Source organism: Cynocephalus volans, chromosome 7 (assembly GCF_027409185.1).
Source record: "Cynocephalus volans isolate mCynVol1 chromosome 7, mCynVol1.pri, whole genome shotgun sequence".
Lineage (NCBI taxonomy): Eukaryota > Metazoa > Chordata > Mammalia > Dermoptera > Cynocephalidae > Cynocephalus > Cynocephalus volans.
Genome location: NC_084466.1, coordinates 99,508,084 through 99,529,446, shown reverse-complemented (window position 1 = coordinate 99,529,446; position 21,363 = coordinate 99,508,084). Strand labels below are relative to the sequence as shown.

Here is a 21,363-nt window from a genome sequence, read left to right as displayed (position 1 = left end):
TGATAATGATAGGTCTTTTCTCAATCGTCAAACACTATCCCCTCCCCCCTCACTGGCCAAAGCTGTTCTTGACTTCTCTGGAGGGACTTGCTTTTTCCTCTGGACTCTTATGGTTATCTCCAGCTGCACTGTATCTCTTTGGCAGCAGTTGTACAAGATCAAACCTTCTAGCAAACATTCATGATTTCTTGCCTATAGCCTCTGGATCCTCCAGACCACAGAGGTCTCTCCCTCCTTGGGGTTCCTGGGTTGTGTGCCCCACTTATGGGACTCTGTTCATGGAAGACAGTGGTTCTCAACCCTGGATGCTCATTAGAATCACCCGGAGATCAGTTTTTAAAATGTCTCAATGCCCAGGTTGTAGCCTAGATCAATGACATTGTCATCTTTGGGGTGGGACTCAGGCACGGGGATGGTTTCTAAATGTCCCAGGTAATTCCAATGTGCACATTGAGTTTTGAGATCCATAGACCACCTCTGACAATTAGGCATTCTGCCTTGTGATTACCCCTTCCATGTATGCACTGTGCATACCTGGCATACATTGGGTACAGGAAAAAAGCATCAGGATTTTGGTTTATATTTATTTTAAATCCCATTCTTTTAAAATGTGCATGCTTTACAACTGACTTAATGTAGTAGACAGTAAGTAGTAATGATAATAACAATCAGCAGCCCTTGAGCACTTACTGTCACTAGGCTGTCATCTAAGCACTTTACACAAAGTGCGTTGTGCCTCACGAAAACTGGATGAAGTGAGTACTGTTAGTACCCCCATTTTGCAGATGAAGAAACTAAGGCCAGAGAGGTTAAATAGCTGACTCAAGCTCACACTGCTACAAAGCAGCCACGCCAAGATTCCAACACAGGCTGGCTTCAGCAGCCCCCTTTTATCCGCAATGCCAATCTGCTCTCATACTACACATGGATAATTTATAAACAAACAAATAATATACAAACAAGATGGAGATATCAGGGGGACCTGTGAAACATTTTTTACTGATAAGTTTTCATAATCGAATAATGAAACCATGGTGGCAGACTATGAGTCCTTGAGGTAAGGTCTAAGTCTCACTCTTCTTTTTGGTACTTCCACCCAGGGGCTAGCTGGCATCTGGATCCTAATATATGCTCACTAAATATCTACTTGCTCCTGAAAACATCCATTGACAGATAATCATAGCAAATGTTTAAAAACACTTGCCATGTGCCAGGGACATCACACTTAATCTTCACAATAATCCTGTGAGGTTATGATTACACCCAGTTTGCAGATGAGGACACTGAGCAGCTAAGTAACTTGCCAGAGTCCAGAACCTGAACCCAGATTGTGGGACCGCACAGATCATCCTCTCCCACTGGTGAGCAGATCCACAGGAGCAGCTTATGAATGTGGAGGGGTGGGTGGATTTGAAAACTTCAGGAAGCAAGCGGAGGTCGATTTTTCACTCCGTCCAGGTGATTCCTTTTGCCAGGCGTCCCTATTTGCCTGACAGGCAAACTCCCACCTACCCTTCTGGCCCCAGCTGGAAGTCACCTCCTCCTGGAAGCCTGCTGCAGCTAGTTGCACCTGCCCCGTTCATGCCTCATCTTCCCCCACTGGACTTGGAGCTTCTGGGAGACAGGGCTAGGCCCTACTCAAGGGGCATCCGGAGCCGGCTCAGCAAACTTCTACCCGTGGTCTGAGCCTCTGTCCGCCTTTCCTCCCAGGTCAGGGGAACGCTCACCCCCTGTGTTTTTCCTCCGTGGGCTCCGCTTCCCTCTCCTCCCTCCTCTCCTCCATCTTCCGCGTCTGTCTTCTCCCCCATCCTCCCTCCTCCTCCTCTCCTCCCCTCCCCCCACCCCTCCCCCCACCCCCACCCCCACCCCCACCCCCACCCCCACCCCCACCCCCAACTCCTGCCCCTCCCCGCCCTGCTCCGCCCCGGGCTCGGCAGCTGCAGTTCCCCAGGAGGCCTGCAGAGGGGGCTGCTGCGCCGCGCCCGGCCGCGCCTCTCGGGCGCGCGCTTCCTGTGAGGTCAGGTGGGAGGAAGCGGCCCCGGAGCCGCCGCCAGTGGGCGCCGCCGGGGCTCGAGAGCCGCACTTGCAGGTGGGTGTCCGGGCCAGGGAGGGGCGCATCCCTCCCCGCACCCCGGGCCTGGGCTGGGAGCCGCGGTGAGGCTCCGGAGGCTGGGGCTCGCGGCCTGGGCAGCGCCCCTCGCCGGCCCCCCACCCGGGCTGTCAGGTGCACTGGGGGCCGGGCGCGCCTTTGGCCCACCCAGCGGGGGCGGGATGACAAAGCACAAAGAGACTGCGGAGGACCACCACCCGCTTGGCCTGTACCAAGGAGGGGACCCGCCTGTCCCAGGCTCCAGGCCATGGGCAAGAGAACAGGGGCGTTTACTTCCTCGTGGGTGTCACGAGGGCTTTTGAGAATTTAGATGAAAGCTGTGGCTCATCTGGAGAAAAAGATGGCCTTTCCACAGACTCAGGGAGAAGCGTGGAAGAGTCCCCAGCCCACGGGCGCCTTGGGGTCCGCAGAGTAGGGCACTTCCCTCCCGGTAGCAAAGGTTGGACTGGTGTCACCTGAGAGGTGAGGGACAGGTGAGGGGCATGCCTCTGCAGCAAAGGTCTGCCCTTCTGAGCCAGTGCGGTCTGCTGCCAGGCGGTGGATCCAAAGTGACCCTGAAGGGGACGGGGCTCCCCAGGGGCTGTTCCTGGAGGGAGAAGGCCCAGGTCCTTGGCATTTACGCCCCGAGGAACAGCGCACCGGATCCATTTTTTAACGGAAGGGAAATGGAGGCATGCTGGGGATCCCGGACTCGCTGTTCAGTACGCCCAGATCCAGCGTTCTGGGCTACATGTTCTTTCTCTGCAGCCCATCGATGCATGGTCCCCAGCAAGCTACTTAAACCTCTCTATGCCGCCCCCGTGCAATGGCTGTGCCCATCCCTACCCCAGAGCGATGGGGTGAGCTGCCATGGGCTTCCCCGTGCAAGGGTTCTAGTCCCAACTGTGCTGCTCGTAGCACTTGGTAATACGACTTCCTTCTCTGAGGATCCTTTTGATTTCCTAGTGGACTCAGTGTCTGAAAGACTTTTGTCTGGCAAAGGACTTGCATTTATTTCTCCCGTTTTTGTTGATCAGACCTGGCACCTGCTCAGCGTGGATAACCTGTGTGAACACTGCTGAAAGCAAGCATCTGTCAGTCTCTAGTACATCTTTTTCTTCAGGCTTTTAGAGGTCAGGAGAAAAGTCATCCCTGGGCCCTCTTGATCCTGGTTACAAATCACTTAGAGTTAAGTGTTATGGGCGGGGACTTCTGGGCCACTTGGCTCTGTCAGCCCCTGACCCTGGCCATGCATTGCAGGTGCAGCCAAGCAGGGACTCACAGCTCCTGGGAAGATGGTGCGGATCTTGGCCAATGGGGAAATCGTGCAGGACGACGACCCCCGAGTGAGGACCACTACTCCTCCAAGAGGTGGCACTCCTCGACAGGTAGGCACCCATGCCCCATGGAAGGGGAGCAGCTGGCCTCCTCTGTACCCGTTACTCCTTAGCTCCCAGAAGTCTCTCTTGCTGGTCACTAACCTTTGCTAGCCTGGAGCTCTCTTTGTAGAGAGCCAAGCTGGGGACCCTGGGGGATTGAGACTGGGGGAAAATGCAGTGGATTCACTGTGCGGCCTTCTCAGTTCTCCTTCCTCTGGGCAGCCTCCCCAGACTTCAAACCTAAGAGCTCTCTCTCCTTTAACCTGGTTAGCAAACTCCAATGGAGTCAACATCTTTGTTTTAAGAGTCTATTGGATGAGAGAGCAGCTGGAGAGTAAGTGGAGGAGATGAGCCCATGGCCACCAAATAATAATTCAATGAAAGGAGTGATGAGTATTCAGAATGCCTGTACTAGAACCGTGCCCTATAGTCCAACCTTCCTCAACCACTTCCTTTATTCTCTGTCCTGAGCACCTTCTCCCTGGGCATGATGTGGGGAATACAGACTGGCATCTTCTGTGCTCTGAGACCTTGTGACTCGGTTGTAGGCATTCTTATGGGTGGCATCTGAGGACTGCTGAGAAAGGAGGGTGTGGCCCTGGGTGGCTGTAGGGGAGGGCAGGGTCCAGCTGGTGCAACTTCAGGGAAGCCTTCTCTGGATTCATTCATCTCTTTCTGTCTTCCACCTTCCAGAGCTTTCTCAACAGGAGCCATGGTGTCCCCCCAGGCGGTCCTGGCCCCCGCCAGCAGCAGGCAGGTGCCAGGCTGGGTGCTGCTCAGTCCCCCTTCAGTGACCTCAACCGGCAGCTGGTAAACATGGGCTTCCCCCAGTGGCATCTTGGCAACCATGCTGTGGAGCCGGTGACCTCCATCCTGCTCCTGTTCCTGCTCATGATGCTTGGCGTTCGTGGTCTCTTGCTGGTGGGCCTCGTCTACCTGGTGTCCCACCTGAGTCAGCGGTGACCTCCAGGACCTGATAGGGGTGGGTGTGTTGAAGGGACTTGCTGGGCCTTGGTGTGAGAGCAGGCACAGGGGAGGGGATCTAGTCGTGCCTTGAAGGTGTGATCAGAGAAGGGGCCAGAGGGGTGTGTTTCCCTGTCGTGTTAAGCATGAGGCAGAGGGAGACTCCAGTCCGGCATTCCTGAAGTATGGGGTGGATACCCTGGTTCACTTGAGATGTTTTTAGGTGGTATAGGGCCTACATTAAGTGGCACAAAATCAGAAGAAGAGATTCCCTTTCTAATTCTCTTAATCTTTTTATGGCACGAAGAAAGTCTCAGCCAGTGCCAATATGTTCTAATGACTCTGGAACACGTGCTGACATCCCCTTTTACTAGGGAGCAGGACTTGGGCTTAGGACAGGTGCGAAAAGTTTCCAGACTTTTATAGCACTGTTTGTTTTAATGGTATATTTTTATTGGCTACCTTTTATTTATGATGGGTGGTACTGGTATTCTATTTATTGTGACATTTTCAATAAATAGCTTAAAGTAAAACTGAGTCCATGTAAAGAAATTCATAAATAATTGTACAGCTGCACGCAGATCTGGAAGGCTTGGTGAAGGTGGTCGGGAGTGACTGGGTTTGAGGAACAGGGGAGCAGGGGGCATTTGACCTTGGAAGGTGGTTTCTAAGAATCATAGGATCCAGGAGCTGTGAGGGGGAGTCCAGGTAAAGTTTGGGCTTGGACCCCTTGCCTGATGCTCGGATAACTTCTAGGCTCACTCTGAGTTGCTGGACTTGAAGGTCAGCTTTTGGGGGAGTGGGCCTCTGGCCAGAATGGCTGCTGAGTCTGGAAGGTCAGGAGAGCCAAGGTGCAGGTCTGAGGCCTCCCTTGCCTGGGGCTGTAATCAGAGGCTTCTCGCCCGGCCTCCCAAGGCTCTCTTAACTGCTGGCTGCAGTACACTGTCCTTAGAAAGTGGCCTGTGGGATAAGGGTGTCCCACTTTTCGTGAGCAGAGGTCCTGAGGTTGGGCAGGTTAGCCCTGGATCTGTGTGGCTGCCCTGACAAGGGGAGGCATTGGGTGGCTGAGGCTCTGGGCCTGCTGTGGGCTGAGGGTTGTTTATAGATTAGAGAAAGACTGGGTGAGCCTGAGAAGTCTGCCTGCCCTGGCACCAGATTTCCCACCCTCTTCTCAGGATCCTCTGGGTTTGGTTGTTTGGGGCAGGGAGGCATGTCTTGGAGTTGCTGGGGCTGGGGGAGGTGGGGAAGAGAGATGGAGAGTGAGTCCATCCCTCCTTCAGAGAGCCTGGTGGGCTGCCCACCTTGAACAGAACCTTCTCCCCACAGGCCCCATGCCCACTGCTGCCCTCGAGGGAGCTGGTGGCCTTTATCACAAACATTCCTGGGGGAGTTTTGTGGCCTTGGAGCAAGACTGCTTTCTCAAAGAATTCTTTCTGTGTCTTTATTTCCCAGTAGCGGTTGGGACATGTGTTCCCTTTATGATGGGCATGGAGAGCAGAGGTTGGGACACGGTTCCTTTTATGATGGGCACAAAGAGCAGAGGGGTGCTGGGCCCTTCTTGAGGAGGGAGGTCTGGGGCCCAGCCCTGGCCGATGTCCCGGCTGTTCCTGTGGCATTTCCTTCTGCCCTGGCTTGTCTGCCCACCTGCTCACCTGGCCCCCAACTCCTGCAGCGCTGGCCCAGCCCTGCACCCCATGCCCCTTCAGCCATCAGCTTGTCTATATATGGCTGGGTTTTCCTTTCATTTTGTCCTTTCAAAGCTGCAGGACTCTTTGAAGAAGTAAAGTGTAACTGGATCCCCAATATATAAAATACCTTTAGGGACTATGAATCTGAGTCCACAAATTGAGGGCTGAGAACTATCTTTTTCTAGGATTCAGTTTCCATTCCCAAAGCCCAAGCCCTTTGAAAAGAATCAGAGGACTTTGGAGGAGGCAAAGGGAGCAGGACTTTCCTCTCTGCTGCTGACTAGAAAGAGGAGTAGGCAGGAGAGGAGCTGCCCTGGTTTCTGGGCAGGCTGCTGGAGGCGGAGGAGCTGTAGTCAGCAGTGGTCCTTGTGACACCTGGGGCAAAGGCGGCCTCTCCAGTGGCCAGTTTAGCCAGCCTAAGGGAAGGGGGCTAGGGGCTAGAAGTAAGTTGATGATATAGACTAAGAACAGGTGACGTTTCTGGTATTCCCAGTGGAGCTGCTCTGGATGGATTGGGCTAGGACCCTGGGAACCCATCCTCTGGACCCTTTTTTGAGCAACCTACCTTCCCTGTGCCCTTGGGCTCTGGGCAGTTTGCTCACCTGTGCTCTGCCTTGCTTCTCAAGCTCAGGGTCTACAGGTGTCCGCAGGCAGAGGCAGCAGGGTAGGGAGGCACCTGGAGCCGTGGGGGCCATGCAGCCCATGTGGCCATAGGTGGGCCTGGGTTGCACCTCCACCTCTTGTTTGAATGCTGCTCAGTGAGGCTCTCCTCTGCAAGGACAGAACATGCAGATGTGTGAACATGTTCTGCGCAGGTGGAGCCTCGCTGCTCCGGGTGGCAGGTGCAGATGCTGGTGGGCCTCTGAGTGAGGCTGCAGCTGCCTCTGCCCAGTTGGCAACCTTGTGGGAAGCTCGCTGAGGATAGTGGGCTCCTCCTCCTCTGCCTGCCCCTCCCACTGTGTGAGGGGACCCCGCAGCCTGGCCTGCTTTGCTCGTTCAAATCCTGCCTGAGGGCAGATTTCAAGGGAGCTTGCTGCGAATCTCTGGGCTAATCATCGGGTCCTGTGTCTCATGTCAGGTTGGACTTGCAGCCTGGGGAGAGCTGCCCACTCACGTGCTCTTCCAGCTTAGAACCTAGCAGGCCTGCGCCACCTCTGTATGCCTGGAAAGAGGAGCACCACCTCTGAGGGGTTGGTTTGACTCCCTGGTTGGGGCCACCTGGTGAGCGTGGCCGCTGGGTCTGACTTGTGTGTTTCTGCTCACTCTCAGGGACCGGCCAGCCTCCTGGGCCCATCCTGTCACACGTTCCAAGCCCTCGGCTCTCTAGGCTCTACTCTCCCCACCCTCCAGCTAGCCCTGGAGATGGGGCTGCATTTCCATCAGGCAAAACAGTGAGTCTAGTTTTGACAGTTCCCCAGGGAGCCCTCTTCTGGGACCAGGACCAGAACGGTGCCTTTTGGCATGGGCAGGGATTCCTAACTGGACTCTAGCTCTGTGAGTCTGAGGGGGAAGTCCCAGGGAAGTGTCAGAGCCTCTGCTCACTAGGATACCTGACCTTAGGGACAGGGGAAGAAAGCTGCTCCAGGCCTGGGGCCAACTGGAACCCAGAGTGAAGCCTGTTTGCAGGCCCTGCTCTGCTCTTTGTAGACCATGACCTTGGACAGTTCACTTAGCCTCTTGAGCCTTGGTTTCCTCATCGCTAAGAAGGGATGACGCTCTGGGTCCTGCCTGCCCTTCAGAGTCCTGCAGGGGATCACCTGAGGCATGGTGCGTGAGAGATGGACAGAGGGCCGGGAAGGAGGGACCGCATCAGCCCCCGAGCCTCCTCCATAGATGCTGCACCTTGGACCTCAGCTCTTGTGCTGGGGACTTTGGCCCCGGAGTGGCCATCACGGGGGCCACCTGGGACCCCCTGTGTGGGGTAGTGCTGGGCTTTAAGACCAGTGTCGCCCGCTCCCCAGCTGTTAGAGAAGAAATGCAGCTGCCTCATTGTGCTCCCAGAAGCCAAGGGGCTTGGCGTAGGTCTCCAGGGTCAGGACTGGATGATGTTTGCTGAGAGCGTGTGGGGTGCCTGGCCCTGTGCTAAGCACTTTATGTGACTTAATTGTCACTAGAACTTTATGACTTAGGTACTATGACTGTTATTTTTACTGCTGAGGACACTGTAGAGGGTTTATAACTTGCTCTAGTACCCAGAGTGAGGTGGGGTGGAGCTAGGATTCAAACTGAGGCCCAGAGCCCATTCTCTTGATCACTCCTCTGTTTAGCCTCTGGCTATGCCCACATCAGAGTCACCTAGAAACCTGTTACAGATACAGATTGCCCGCCCTCACTACCTGCTGGGAGCCATCGGGACCCACCTGCACGCTGTAGGATCAGCTCTGTGAGGGCAGAGGGTACAGAGTTGGGTGCAAGGACACTGCCCGCAGCTGCCTGGCTGGATGGCCTCGGTAGCTTCCCTGCTGTGGGCCACATGAATGGGGGTACAGCCCTCTTCCCTGCATTCCCAAATGCATGGTATTTTCATTGCAGACTGACGAAGGGAGACATCCGGTTACCTCTCAAAGGGTCGCTAAGGGGCTGTACAGGGTGATGGCAGTGTGAGGTGGCAGAGCTCTGCTGCCAAAACTAGATGGAGAAACTGCAGCCCACCCAGCAGTGCATGTAGTGGGAGAAACAAGCCCACCCCTCCTTGTGCTGCCACCCAGGACCCCAAAGGGCAGCAAGTGAAAGTTCAAAAAGCAAATGGAATGAGAGCTTCAATGGAAAGCATGTGGCGGGGGTGTCTCTGATCCTCTGATTTTGGGGTGTGGGAGAGCCGAAACCGTGTGGCTTGAGGGACCCAGAGCTTGGAAGGGGGGAGTTGAGGCTGCTCCAGATGAAGTGTGAGGGCAACTTCGGGACAACGGCCTTGAGTGCAGGGGCAGGTAGAACACAGGGCTGGGAGCCCGGGGGCTGTCTACATTCACCCTGCCACCAGCTTTAGTCCCTGGGCGTGCGGGGGCCCTGCTGGAGGCCAGATGCCTGGGTTCCTATTCCCAGTCCCTCGTCTCCCTGCTGCCCCTCACAGGGTGAGAGGAGCAAGTGCATTCATTCATGGGAAGCACCTAGCACAGTTTCTGGCACCAATTGGCGCTTGATAATGTGACCATATTCACAAAGCAATGGTATTAGGATTTACTTAACATTTTTCTTTAAAACAACTCACATTTTACTCAAATTTATTTTAGACAGGAAGCCTTGTATTACTGTTGTCCGTGGAAAGCTGGCCTTACTTGCCATTCATGGTAGGTATTTGTACAAGTAAATCCAGTGTAGAGAAAATGACATTACTCCATTTTAGCCAGTTGCTGCGGTTGTCCAAGGCTTTAAGCCCGATGCCCACTTTCTTTGTTAAAAAGTCAGTTTATGAGGATTTAGGGAGCTGTTAAAGACTCCTAGCACTCACTGAGACATTCTCCTTGATGAATTCAGAGAACTGAAGAGAAAAGAAAAGGGAATGACTTCCTCACCTCGTGATTCAGTGCTATGTCTGTGAATTGTTTACAGTCACCTTGCACACCACCCCAAAGCATCGAGCACCTGTCAGGTGACAGCATGCAACAACTTGGAAACGTTGTATGATCTTGAGCAAGCTGTTTTTATTTTTTATTTTTATTTATTCAAAATATTTTAACATTTACTTGTACATATTGGTGGGGTACAGTGTGTTGTTTCAATGCATGCACGTGCTGCACGGTGATGCACTCAGGGTAGATAGCGTAGTTTTGTATTTTTTAGTTCACCACTCCCCTCCCCACCGCCCCCCCCCCCATTCCCCAGCCTCTGGTAACCATTATTGTACTCTCTACTCCTATGAAAACCACTTTTTTTTTTTTTTTTTAGATTCCACATATGAGTGAGAGCATGTGGTATTTGTCTTTCTGTGCCTGACTTCACTTGATGTGATGGTTTCCAGTTCCATCCATGTTGCTGCAAATGATAGGATACCTTTTTTTGCTAGTAGCTGAATAGTATTCCACTGTGAATATATATCACAGTTTTTAATCCACTCATCTGTTGATGGGCATTCAGGTTGATTCCATCTCTTGGCTATTGTGAATAGTGCTGCAGTGAACATGGGAGTGCAGGTGTCTTTTTGATATATTGATCTCACTTCCTTTGGGTATATGCGCAGTAGTGGGATGGCTGGGTCGTAAGGAAGACCTATTTTTAGTTATCTGAGGGATGTCCGTACTGTTTCCACAGTGGCTGTTCCAATTTACACTTCCACCGGCAATGTTAGAAAGGTTCCTTTTTCTCTGCATTCCTACCAGCATTTACTTTCTGTCTTCTTGAAAATAGCCGTTCTAACTGGAGTGAGATAATATCTCATCATGGTTTTAATTTGCATTTCCCTGATGATCTGTGATGTTGAGCATTTTTTTCAAGTGCCTGTTGGCCATTCGTATGTCTCCTTTTGAGAGATGTCTGTTCAGGTCTTTTGCCCATTTTTAAAATTGGGTTGTTATTTTGGTGAGTTGTTTAAGTTCCTTATGTATTCTGGATATTGGAATCTTGTCTGATGTGTAGTTTGCAAACACTTTCTCCCATTCTGTAGATTGTCCCTTCACTTTATTGACAGTGTCTCTTGCTGTGCAGAAGCTTTTTAGTTTGATGTAGTTGCATTTGTGTATTTTTGCTTTAATCACCTGTGCTTTTGTAGTCTCACTCAAAAAAAAAACACTGCCCACTCCCATTTTGTTTACCGTTTTCTTGTAGTAGTTTCATAGTTTCAGGTCTTAACTTTAGGTCTTTGATCCATTTTGAGTTGATTTTTGTGTATGGTGAGAGACAGGGGTCTAGTTTCAATCTTCTGCATGTGGATATTCAGTTTTCCCAACACCATTTGTTAAAGAGGCTGTCCTTTCCCCATTGTATATTTTTGGAATCTTTGTCAAAAATCAGTTGGCTATAAATGGGTGGGTTTATTTTGGGGCTCTCTATTCTATTCTATTGGCCAATTTCTATTTTTTGCCAGTACCTTGCTATTTTGTTTACTATAGCTTTACAGTGTATTTTGAAGTCAGGAAGTATGATACCTCCAACTTTGTTCTTTTTGTTCAAGATTGCTTTAGCTATATAGGATCTTTTGTGGTTCCATACAGATTTTAAGGTCATTTTTCTATTTCTGTGAAGAATGTCAGTGGTATTTTGATAGGGATTGCTTTGAATGTGTCGATTGCTTTGGGTAAAATGGGCATTTTGATGATATTAATTCTTTCAACCCATGAACATAGGATATCTTTCTGTTTATTTGTGTCCTCTTCAGTTTTTTTCACCAGTGTTTTCTTGTTTTCATTGCAGAGGTCTTTCACCTCCTTGGTTAAATTTACTCCTAGGTATCTCATTTTGGGGAAGCTATTGTGAATGAGATTATTTTCTCAATTTAAAAGCATCCTCCAGTCCTGCTGTGTCTCAAGGGAGCCCCAAGGGCCTCTCTGCTGCCTCTACAAGGCGGGGAATGACCCTCTCCTGGCCTCTTTCTGTTCTGGAAAAATGAAGGGGCAGGGCTAGATTTCCTTGAAGGCCCCTGGATACCTGCCACAGCGGGGGCCTTGCCTGTAGCAGGTGCTCAGTGGGCTTTGCTGCTTGCTGGCTTGGCATTGCCGGTGTCACCGTCTCCACTTCCTCTGCCACCCATTTAAAAAAATTTATTTTAACATTTATTTGTATATATTTGTGGCATACAGTGTGTTGTTTCAATACATGCATATACTGCACAATGATTCACTTGGCTTATAGCATAGTTTTGTACCCATTAATCCACCACTTCTCTGCCACCTATATTTGATGAACAACTGAATTAGGAAGGTTAAGGAAAGCCATGAAGAGTGATTGAGTCCCAGGCTCTCTTGAGCTCTGAACTGGCTGAAGAACTCCCATCCTCTTCTGCGGGAGCCCGGGATGTATCATCCAGCCTGGCGTGCAGACCTGAAGAGTTGCGGGAGTTGTCCCATGGCGCCACCTCGTGGAATGCTTGGGCAGGCGCATGATCTCCCTTCATGGGCGCATCCGCCTCCCACCCCAGGTGAGTGCTCACCTTTACCAGCCCAGGCCTGTGATGACCTTGTGTTTTGGTGAGATTTCTAGTGGAGAGCATGCATAGTTCCATTGTAGTTTCTCATTTACTGTGGGCTCATCCTGGACTGTGCCCTATGCCGGGAGTGTTCATAAGCCTTGTCTCATTTTATGCTCCCACAATGAAAAATAGGTGTTTTCCCTTTTCGCAGATGGTGGATGAGGCTCAGAGAGGTTAAAGTAACTTCTACGCAGTTGTGCGGTTGGTGGGCGGCAGATCTGGGGTCTGCCTCTCCAGCCTCCGGCAAACTGTGAATCTGGTATCCCTAGGGCTGGGGAAGGGCAGAGGGTGGCTGGGGACGCCCAGGAAGAGGATCTATCATGGGGTCACTGGGGTTCAGTCTTGAACCAGACCTTCTGGTATTTGAGTTTTCAGTGTAGGAGACAGAATGAGAAGTTTTAGACTTGGTTATTTTCTAGCCCAGGTTGCTGTCATCACATGAGGTGACCCCAGTGGGAGGGACATGGTCACTTTCTAAGACCGTACTCTCTTTAGGTGAGGAGTGGCTGTGTCTAATGCAGTCCTGCCTAGTGCAGTGCCCATCAGTACCTTTCCCGTTCTCCTGTCACTCAGGCTCCTTTGATAAATGTGACATTTGTCACATAGCTGTCATTTGTGACACGATGTCTGGTGCCTAGGGCTTGTATTTTTCACAGGAGGCAAGGAGCGGGAGAGACAGACCTAGCTAATTGTGTGCCTTTGGGCAAGTTACTTGCTGTGCCTCAGTTTCCGCATCTGTGATGTGGGGATGATATGTCTTCTAGGCAGTTGTGAGGTTCAAATGAAAGACGTGTATGCAGCGCCTGTGCACAGCAGCGAGCCGTGGATGATGGTTTGTAGCGGGTCTCTTCCTGTAGTGCTTGTCAGTGAAAATTGGCTACCCTGAAAATGCAATTTGCTTTTAAAATTTCAGAAAAAAAAATTGAAAAAACTTCCAAATGCCTACTTATAATGAGGAAAGAAGTTTACTTCTGAGGCACCAGCCTATGCGAGAGCCCTCAGTGGCCTGGGTGGGGGTGGGGTGTGGGAGGGGGTGGTGTTTCTTTTGCGGCTCTCAGCTCAGCTGACCCTGAGAAACCGCCTTCTTCTGATGAGGTGACTAACATCTGGATGCTGTCAGCAAGGAATGGACAAGACAACACAGCCACCTTGAACGAGCTGTACCTTTTCCTGTGACAGTGATTCTCCACCCAGCCACACAACCAATTCATCTGGGCAGCTTTAGAACAGGCAGCAGTGCTTCCCCCTGTGGAGTAGGCTTGTGGGTCCCACCCTGTCATACTACAGGGATCGTACTTGGTTCTTTTTGTACTCTCGGCCCTTGCTCAGAGCTTAGAGATTGCTGAGCGAGCCGCATGAGAAGGTCCAAGGACCAGCCCAACTGAAGGGAGAAGGCAGGCCCCAAGAGCAGAGCTCAACCTTCCAGCCTTGGCCAGGTTGGATCCTGGTTCCTTCCCATGGGGTTGGGGGAAAATGTCACCTGCACATGCAGGGGCTTTATTCTCAAGTTATAAGAGCAGGCAGTTCTGATCCCCAGCACATGTGGTGGAAGAAGAGGGAGGGAAGGAAGGGTGGACAGTGGAAGGAACAAATAAAAGAACCTGGGTCAATAGTGTAAATATAGCCCTGAGCCAGGGGTCTCAGGGGTCCCTGTGACATCTGCCTGCACCCCTGTGTCTCTCTCAAATGAAGCAGCAACCCTCCAGTGAAGACCATCAGTGGAGACCCCCCATGTTGCAGGGTGCTCTATGTTGCCTTGCTCCAGGAGCTGGGGACAGATCCCCTCTCCAGGCTGCAGTCTTGGTGCTCCCCTGTCCCTTCTATGTTGTACTTCTCCTTGGAGTTGGGTCACAGAGCAGGCCTAGCCTGGAGTGCAGAGTGTGCAGTGACCCTGGGACACACAGATGTTGTGGAAGTGGCACATTGTGGCCTCACAGCTCAGGAAAGTGAACTTTGTCCTCCAAGTCCATATGCTGGTTGCTGGGTTCCCTTTGCTTTATTCCCAGGGGAGTTAGACTTTTTCCCTTGGCTCCCAAACCCTTGAGAACAAAGGGCCTGTTCTACCTGGGCTGTAACTACCAGTACCCCAGTTACACGGGGTTGGAGACTCAGATGCCCCTTGAGCCAGGCAGGTGACTGGGAGAACCGTGTGAAACAGCTGGGTACCAGGCAGTAGGGAGGGGTGCGGCCTGTGGAGAACTGGGCAGGGCATACTCTCCCAAAGGCCTTCGTGATGCTCCACAGCACTATGCAGGTTCAGGCTACTGCTGCTAGTCTCCTCCTAGCTCATAGTAGGCTCTGGAGTCTATCCTGGCTCCTCCTGCCCCAATAGCTGTGTGGCCTTGGGGAATTTAGCTCCTCCCCCCAGCTTCAGTTCCTCTCTATAAGTGGGGGGAATAATACCCCCTCTTGGGGCTGATGTGTAGATGAAAGTGAAGTTATATATTCCTTAAATATTGTGTAAAGTATTTTTGACATAGCACCTATATTTGTTTCCTGTGCTGTGTAACAAATTACCAAAAACTTAGCAGCTTAAAACAACACACATTTATTATCTCACAGTTTATGGGGACAGCTTGCCAGATCCTCCACAAGTCTGCAAATTGTGTCAGTGAGGGCTGGGTTCTCATCCAAAGGCTCGACTGGGTAAGGTCCACTTATGATTTATTGGTAAAATTCACTTTTTTGCACCTGTAGGACTCATTCATTGCAGCTTGTTTCTTCAAAGCCAGCAAGCTAACAAGACTGAGTCTTATCTAAGGTAATGTAATCATGAGAGTGACATCCGTCACCTTTGCCACATCCTGTTGGTTAGAAGCCAGCCACAGGTCCTGCCCACATTCGAGGGAGAGTATCACAGAAAAACCATGAACACCAGGAGGCTGGGATCATGGGGCCACCTTAAGTCTATCCACAATAACAACCGATAGATTGTTGGCCATTATTACAATTGGTTGGGTGCCTACTATGTGCCAGGCAGCGTGTGGAGGATTTCATATGTATTATTCCATCTACTTTAATTGTTTTATGAATAAACTAAGACTCAGAGAGGCCAGGCAACTTACCAGAACTTACCCAGCTAGTAAGCAGCATGGCTCCCAGGAGCTGCCCAAGTCTCAGGTCTTCTCTTGACATGACACTCAAGGTAAGGGTCAACTCGAAGCTGTCCCTAAAGAGTCCTCTAATACCTTAAGGTACCCATTTTGGAGGTCAGTTCTCTCCCTGGACTCAAGTCCTTCTGCTCTTGTTCTGACAGGCCTTGTCCTTGGCTGCTGAGTTTTTCTGTCCCACCCTCCTTTAATTCTGTCCCCAGACATATCTTGAAATGGTTCAAGTTTGCCCCAGATTTACATTCACCTTGATTCATCTGTCCAGTGGTTATTCTGTGTCCTGTCAACTCCTCACTCAGTTAAGATAATTCAATAAACAGCCACTGAGACTCCCTTCTGTGAGGAAAACCCTGTGCTGGGCTCTACACACTGTTTGCTCCCAAGGTTCCTACAGGGTAATGAGAAGGCATTACATTCATTACAGACTCCAGTCCAGCGGGTCAGAGCTTTTTGAAGATAAAACAGAAAAAACTAAAACAACACTGTTCTTAAACAAGATAAAAGTCATTTTCTTTCTCACATAAAAGTAGTATTAGACAACACAGAGGGGTCAGGCACCTTCACAAAGTTATCAGGGGTGCAGACTGCTCTTATCCAGCAGCTCTGCCTCATATTCCAAGATGGCTGCTGAGCTCCAGCCATTGTGCCCTCATTCCCATCAGCAGGAAGGAGGAAGAGGCAAAGATTAATCCCCCTTAACCGCCCAGACCAGGTCAGCTCCCTGGCTACTTGCTCCCTTGGCCCTTCAAAATGGAAAATATCTCATTCTTTGAGTCATTATTGCTTTGATATCTGTCTACCATTCTCCCTTGCCTCCCACCCAACTAGAGGCCCCATGAAGCTTGGCACCATGTCTATCCTCTTTGCTGCTCTAGTCCTTTTGTCCAGCACAGTGCTAAACAAATCATTATTGATGGAAGGAATACTCAAGATTGTGCCTTATACGTGTTCTTGATATTATGATGAATCAGAGAAGGCCTGGCCCAAATCTAGAGTTTTCTGACTCAAGTCTGTGATGATGAGTGTTGCTGTGGGCCAGGACCTGCATGCATGACCTCATTTAATCCTCAGCAGAACCCTGGGAGGTAGGTACTGCTATTATCTCTAGTTAGCAAATGGGAAAACAGTACAAGGTGGAAGAACTACTAAGCAGGAAAGCTGAGGTTTGAACTTGGCTCTCTGACTCAATGCCTCTGTTCACTTAGTGACTTTCAGGATAGCGGGATGCCCACGACCCCCTCCAGGCCTCCCTCCTGCAGCCCTGGCTCTCTTGATTGCTGGCAGGCAGACAGCTGGGCAGTCACATATCCAATCACAGGTGCTCAGGAAGTTTTATGCACTCAGCACCTTGTCCTGAAGTGGCTTCTCACCTGCAGAGAATGGAGGAGCTTCCTTCCTGTGCTGAGGGGCAGTGGGTACGAACATCAACTGGGAGGATGATTGTTCCCCAGCCCTTCTTCTCTCCTAACATATTTCTAGGAGGCTTTGTGGATCCAGATACTCTTACAGACTGCAGAGGAGGGGCAGGTGGGGCTGCAGTAGTCTGGGGTGGGCTGGGGCATGCCTGGCAGTGAGTGCTGTGTGTGTGTGGGGGGGCCTTCAGATTCTGCCTTCCTCTCGGTGGGGCCCACCTGGTAAAGGGAAGGTGATGGTGAACTCTGGTGCCCTCCTGTGCCGGGCTTCCTTGAGCCACGTGGGGCTTGCAGAGCCCCCAGCCTATGGCGCAGTACTGAGAGACACTGGGGGAGGGGCTCTGGCCTCTCCTCTCAGACTCAACAGACTACTCCAGGAAGGGATAAACTCTGGCTGGAGTCAGGCACTCAGAGACTGTTCAAGCCCTAAAGAGCCATGAGGGTAATTTAGCCCCAACCTCCATTGCACAGAGGTAAGTGACTTGCCAAGATCCCATGGCTGATCAGTGTCAGAGCAGGCACTGGCTCTCCAAGCTGGACACTAAGACTCAGAGAGACCAGGCAACTTACCGAACTCACCCAGCTAGTAAGCAGCATGGCTCCCTCTGCTGCCCAAGTCTCTGTGGCTCATTTGATTGAAGAGCTCATCTGGTGTACAGGCCATATGAGCAGGGTGGGGTGGGGGGGTTGGAGGAGGATCCTACCTTGACACCTGGACACCTGGCTTAAAGAGTTAGGTCCCTGAGACTGCCTTGGAGCTTTGGGATCAATTCTGGTCACTGCTGCCTTGCTTCCAGTGGGCACCAGCAGGTGGCGCTAAGCACCCAGTTCCACTCAGTTCCCAGAAAAAGAGACTGGCAAACCCGAGTCTGGGAGTAATTAGAGCAAGAAGCCGGCTTTGGGGCCCAATCACCACATCCCTGGCATCCTTGTGCTTGGGCACCCTGGGGAAGGGGAGAGACTGGAAGTCCCAAACTGAGTTGCTTTGGTTTCAGACCCTTCTGAGGGTTGTGTGGTCAGCAAATGGGCACCCCAGGGAGTGCTCCTTTTACTCATCTTGAATAAATGACACCCAGTGATGGGATGAAAGCAACAAGGACAGGCGGACCCTTCAGCACTGACTGGCACGAGACGCAGCCTGGGCTCCAGCTCAGCCTGTTTGCCTCGCTCTTCCCACCAGCACATCTTCTCGCTTGGCACCCAGGGCACTTCTTTCCCTGCTGGGAAAGGCCAGAGAACCCAGGCCTCCCCCCGAAGAGAAGCTGTCCTGGCCCTTCTCTCCTGCCCCCTTCTTTCCTTCTCTCTCTCCACCTCTCCTTCCTCATCTCTCTCGCCCCTCTTGTTTCTTTCCTCACCCTCAACCCCATCCCCATTCCGCCAGGGCCTCTGAAGGTCCAGTCCCTGCCCAGACACCTCATCTGCAAAGGCAAACAGGGACCAATACCAGTGGGTTTCCAGGACGTGGTTTCCATGGTGACGGTGCATCTTCTGCCTTGTGGTGCTCAGTCCTGGGCAGGTTGCCATGGAGACACTCACCTCATTGAAGAGTGATTTGTGGGACTGTTTTTCTTCTTTACTTCATCTTTTTCCTTCTTTCCAGAAATTCTGCCAGCCCAAATGGCCTTTTCTCCACGCTAGCAAACCGGGAAGGAAGCCCTCTCCAAGGAGCGTCCCCCTCTAGGGCCACTAAGGCCCGGAGAGCATTTTGTTTACACAGGTCCCCTGGTAACCTTCTCCTCCTCATAGGGTGAGTGAGGCACCCCTAAAGCCGGCCGAGGGGTCACCACAGAGGAACAGGCCAAAGCTGACCTGGTTCCCACCTTTATTGCCCACAACGTGCTTCGAGGCCTGCAGCCAGCGGATGTCAGCCCGAGAGCTTCTGCACGGCAGCTGCTCTCTGCAGGAGTCCTCAGGCTGTGGGGAGAAGGCAAGAGCCAGTGAGGGGGGTGTGATGGGGAAAAGAGGGCAGGGAACCTAGGCAAAGAGGTGGGTTTGAAGTGGGAGATGCCCTGGGAAAAGAGGGAAAGTGAGGTGAGGCAACTGGGATTGCTTAGAGGGAGAGGAAGCGGTAGAGGGCAAGAGCGCCAGTCCCACGAAGCCGCCCGCAAATCTGCAGAGGAGCGTTTCTCTGGTGCTGGTGCCCTCTGTAAATCATCTGCAGCCCCAAACCCAAAACAGGCCTCTTCCCTCTCTGCCAAGCAGGGAATGTGTCTGTCGACATAAAAACATATTAAGCACGTTGTGGCCCTCTCTCCCCACAAGTTGCAAGCCATTACAATAATTAATTAAGGCAGGACATTAATTAAAGAGTCATTTCCCCCCTACTCTCCTGGGACAGATCAACCAGGGTTGGGGAACATGTGCTATGCTGCAGACAGAAGGGGACTGGGGGGCTGAGGGGCAGAGAGGCATTGACAGACACAGCCAGAGACAAAGGACACTAGTGGGAGGGGCAGGGGGGCTGGGGGCTGAGAGGGGCTGGCGGGCCGGCCCCAGAGCAGGGGGAGAGCTTGCTCTGTGTCCGAGGACCCATGATCGAGGTTGGCTTCCCCTCCTGGCTTTCACAGCATGAGGGTCTCTGTCACCATGGAAACAGAATATTAGCCCTTCGCTCCTAGGTTCTCCTCCGTGAATGTGTCAGGCCAGAGCTCCCTGGGACACAGCTCCAGGGGTGAGATTGCCCAGGGGCAGGAGTCAGGGCCTCAGGAGGCCTCTCTGTAGAGGGTCAACCAGTGACCCTCTGGTGAGAGGATCTGCGGCCTCCCAGCTCCAGTGCCCCAGCCCAGAGCCAGCTTATGGCACGACCATCACCAGGCTAGTGACCAGCCAGAAAGTTCTTTCCTCAGATGACCCACACCACAGAGAGGACAGGCTAGCTGTAGAATTGTTAGTCTTTTAGGTAACTTTTCTCATTTTGCCAAATTTGAATGATTCCTCCCTACCTCCCACACTCTCTCTTTCTCCCCCTTTCTCTTTCTTTCTTATTCCTTTGACCAATCTGTTTTCCAGCCTAATTTCATATTTCTAAAACATATTTATATGATGTAACGTGTTTCTTGTGTGACATGATAGATTTAACCCATTCCATCCTGTGTCTCTGTCTTGCTTACTTTTGAGCCTTCCAGAACTTTCTGACTGATTTGTTCAAAAGCTCTGTTCTTGTGTTTCATGGTTTCTATGATGTTTTTCATATTTTTAATAAACATTATAAAAGGGATGATACTCCAGAGATGATTCCACATCGTCTCTCCTGGTATCGTTTCCTGCTTTCTGTTGCTTTGTTTTAGGTTTCGGGTATCTTTGTGCAGTGGGTGGACTTAGCAGGCAGTTAGCCCTTGTCGGGAAGAGACAGCAGAGATAAGCCACGAGGGAGAAGCTCATGTAGTGCCTGATATTCTGACACTTGTAAAACATAACACAAGGGGCATATCATTATCAATAGGGGACGAGTGGATACTAGGCTCTGGGTCTGTGTGGTGGGCAAGACAGATGTGGCCTCTGCCCTCTGGGGAATGACAGTCTGGTGGGAGAGACAGACACCAGGCAAGAAATACACAGAAATACAGCTGCAGATTGTGAAATATACTAAGCAGGCAAATAGCTGGGTTCTCTGAGTGAGAATAGCAAGGACCTATTTTAGGTTGGGGTTCAGGAGGAGGTGACATTTCCACTGCAAGGAAGCAGGAGAAGTCAACCAGACAAAGTGAACGGTGAAGGGTGAAGGTCCCCAGCAGAGGTGGAGCCACTAGAAGGTGAAGAAGCTTCAGCCTTAGGCCCTCTCAGTGCTCCAGAACCTTCCAAGTCCCTAGCAATGCATCCATATGGTCCTTTGTTTTTAGAAAAATTACATAAATAAAGTACTTTGGCTGCTTTCAGATAAGACCACTGACTTCTCCTCCCTCTATTTTGCTTGGTGCTTGGAGTGGCCAAGCAGGGCACCACTGGGATCTGGCTAAGGGGATGCTGGGCTGGGGAGAGTCTGCTTGGGTTTAGGGAGATATATTTACGTGGTTGCAGCACTTCCATGCACGGTCAAGGTCAAGGCCAGTGTAGGGTGGGAATGGCTCCCAGGGCATTCTAACTGCCCACTGTGCTGACTCACAGTGTGGCAGGCGGGGAGTATGGCAGGAGGGGAGGGAATGAGGCTGGAAATGAGCAGAGGCAGAAGCTGGACTGGAATATTGTTTTGGATTTTGTGATGCTTGTAGAATTTGTCAGCTTTTTAAAACCAGTTATTTGTTTTGATTTTTCTAATTCTAAATAAGTTTTCCCTTCTGTACCTAATTTTGTTTTGGGGGTTCTGCATTACTTTTTCAGGAACTCCTGCCCTCCAGTCTACAGCGGGGACCTGGGACCTGCCCCTGCTCTGAGGAAGATGAGCCTGTCTCCTCCTCCGTGGCAGGAGCTGAACGGGTGCTCACAGGGCTGTCCACAGGGCCAGATCAGATGAGGCCCCAGCCAGAGACTGTCAGGGCTTCTCCTAGGTGTCACTGATTTCCTCCGTCTTAGGGAAAGAGGGGCTGGGGGCAGATGGTGCAGGCTATCACCGGCACTGGCACATCCTGTGCTTGAGGCTTTGCAGAGCTGGCGCGTTCAGGCCT

At 51.5% G+C, this 21,363-nt stretch overlaps 1 protein-coding gene across 2 annotated transcripts; it reads left to right on the top strand.

Annotated features, from left to right (window-relative positions):
- Positions 1–2,001: 2,001 nt before the first annotated feature.
- On the top strand, positions 2,002–21,118 carry FAM241B (family with sequence similarity 241 member B). Of its 2 annotated transcripts, XM_063103464.1 has the most exons (4): positions 2,002–2,089; positions 3,350–3,477; positions 4,162–4,450; positions 21,080–21,118. In XM_063103464.1, the coding sequence occupies exons 2-3, from the start codon at positions 3,385–3,387 to the stop codon at positions 4,429–4,431; spliced, it is 363 nt and encodes a 120-aa protein (XP_062959534.1). In that variant the 5' UTR covers positions 2,002–2,089; positions 3,350–3,384; the 3' UTR covers positions 4,432–4,450; positions 21,080–21,118. The 2 variants fall into 2 exon arrangements, with proteins under 2 accessions (XP_062959534.1, XP_062959533.1); XM_063103463.1 differs by lacking the exon at positions 21,080–21,118 and having other exon boundaries at positions 4,162–4,931.
- The last annotated feature ends 245 nt before the right edge of the window (positions 21,119–21,363 follow it).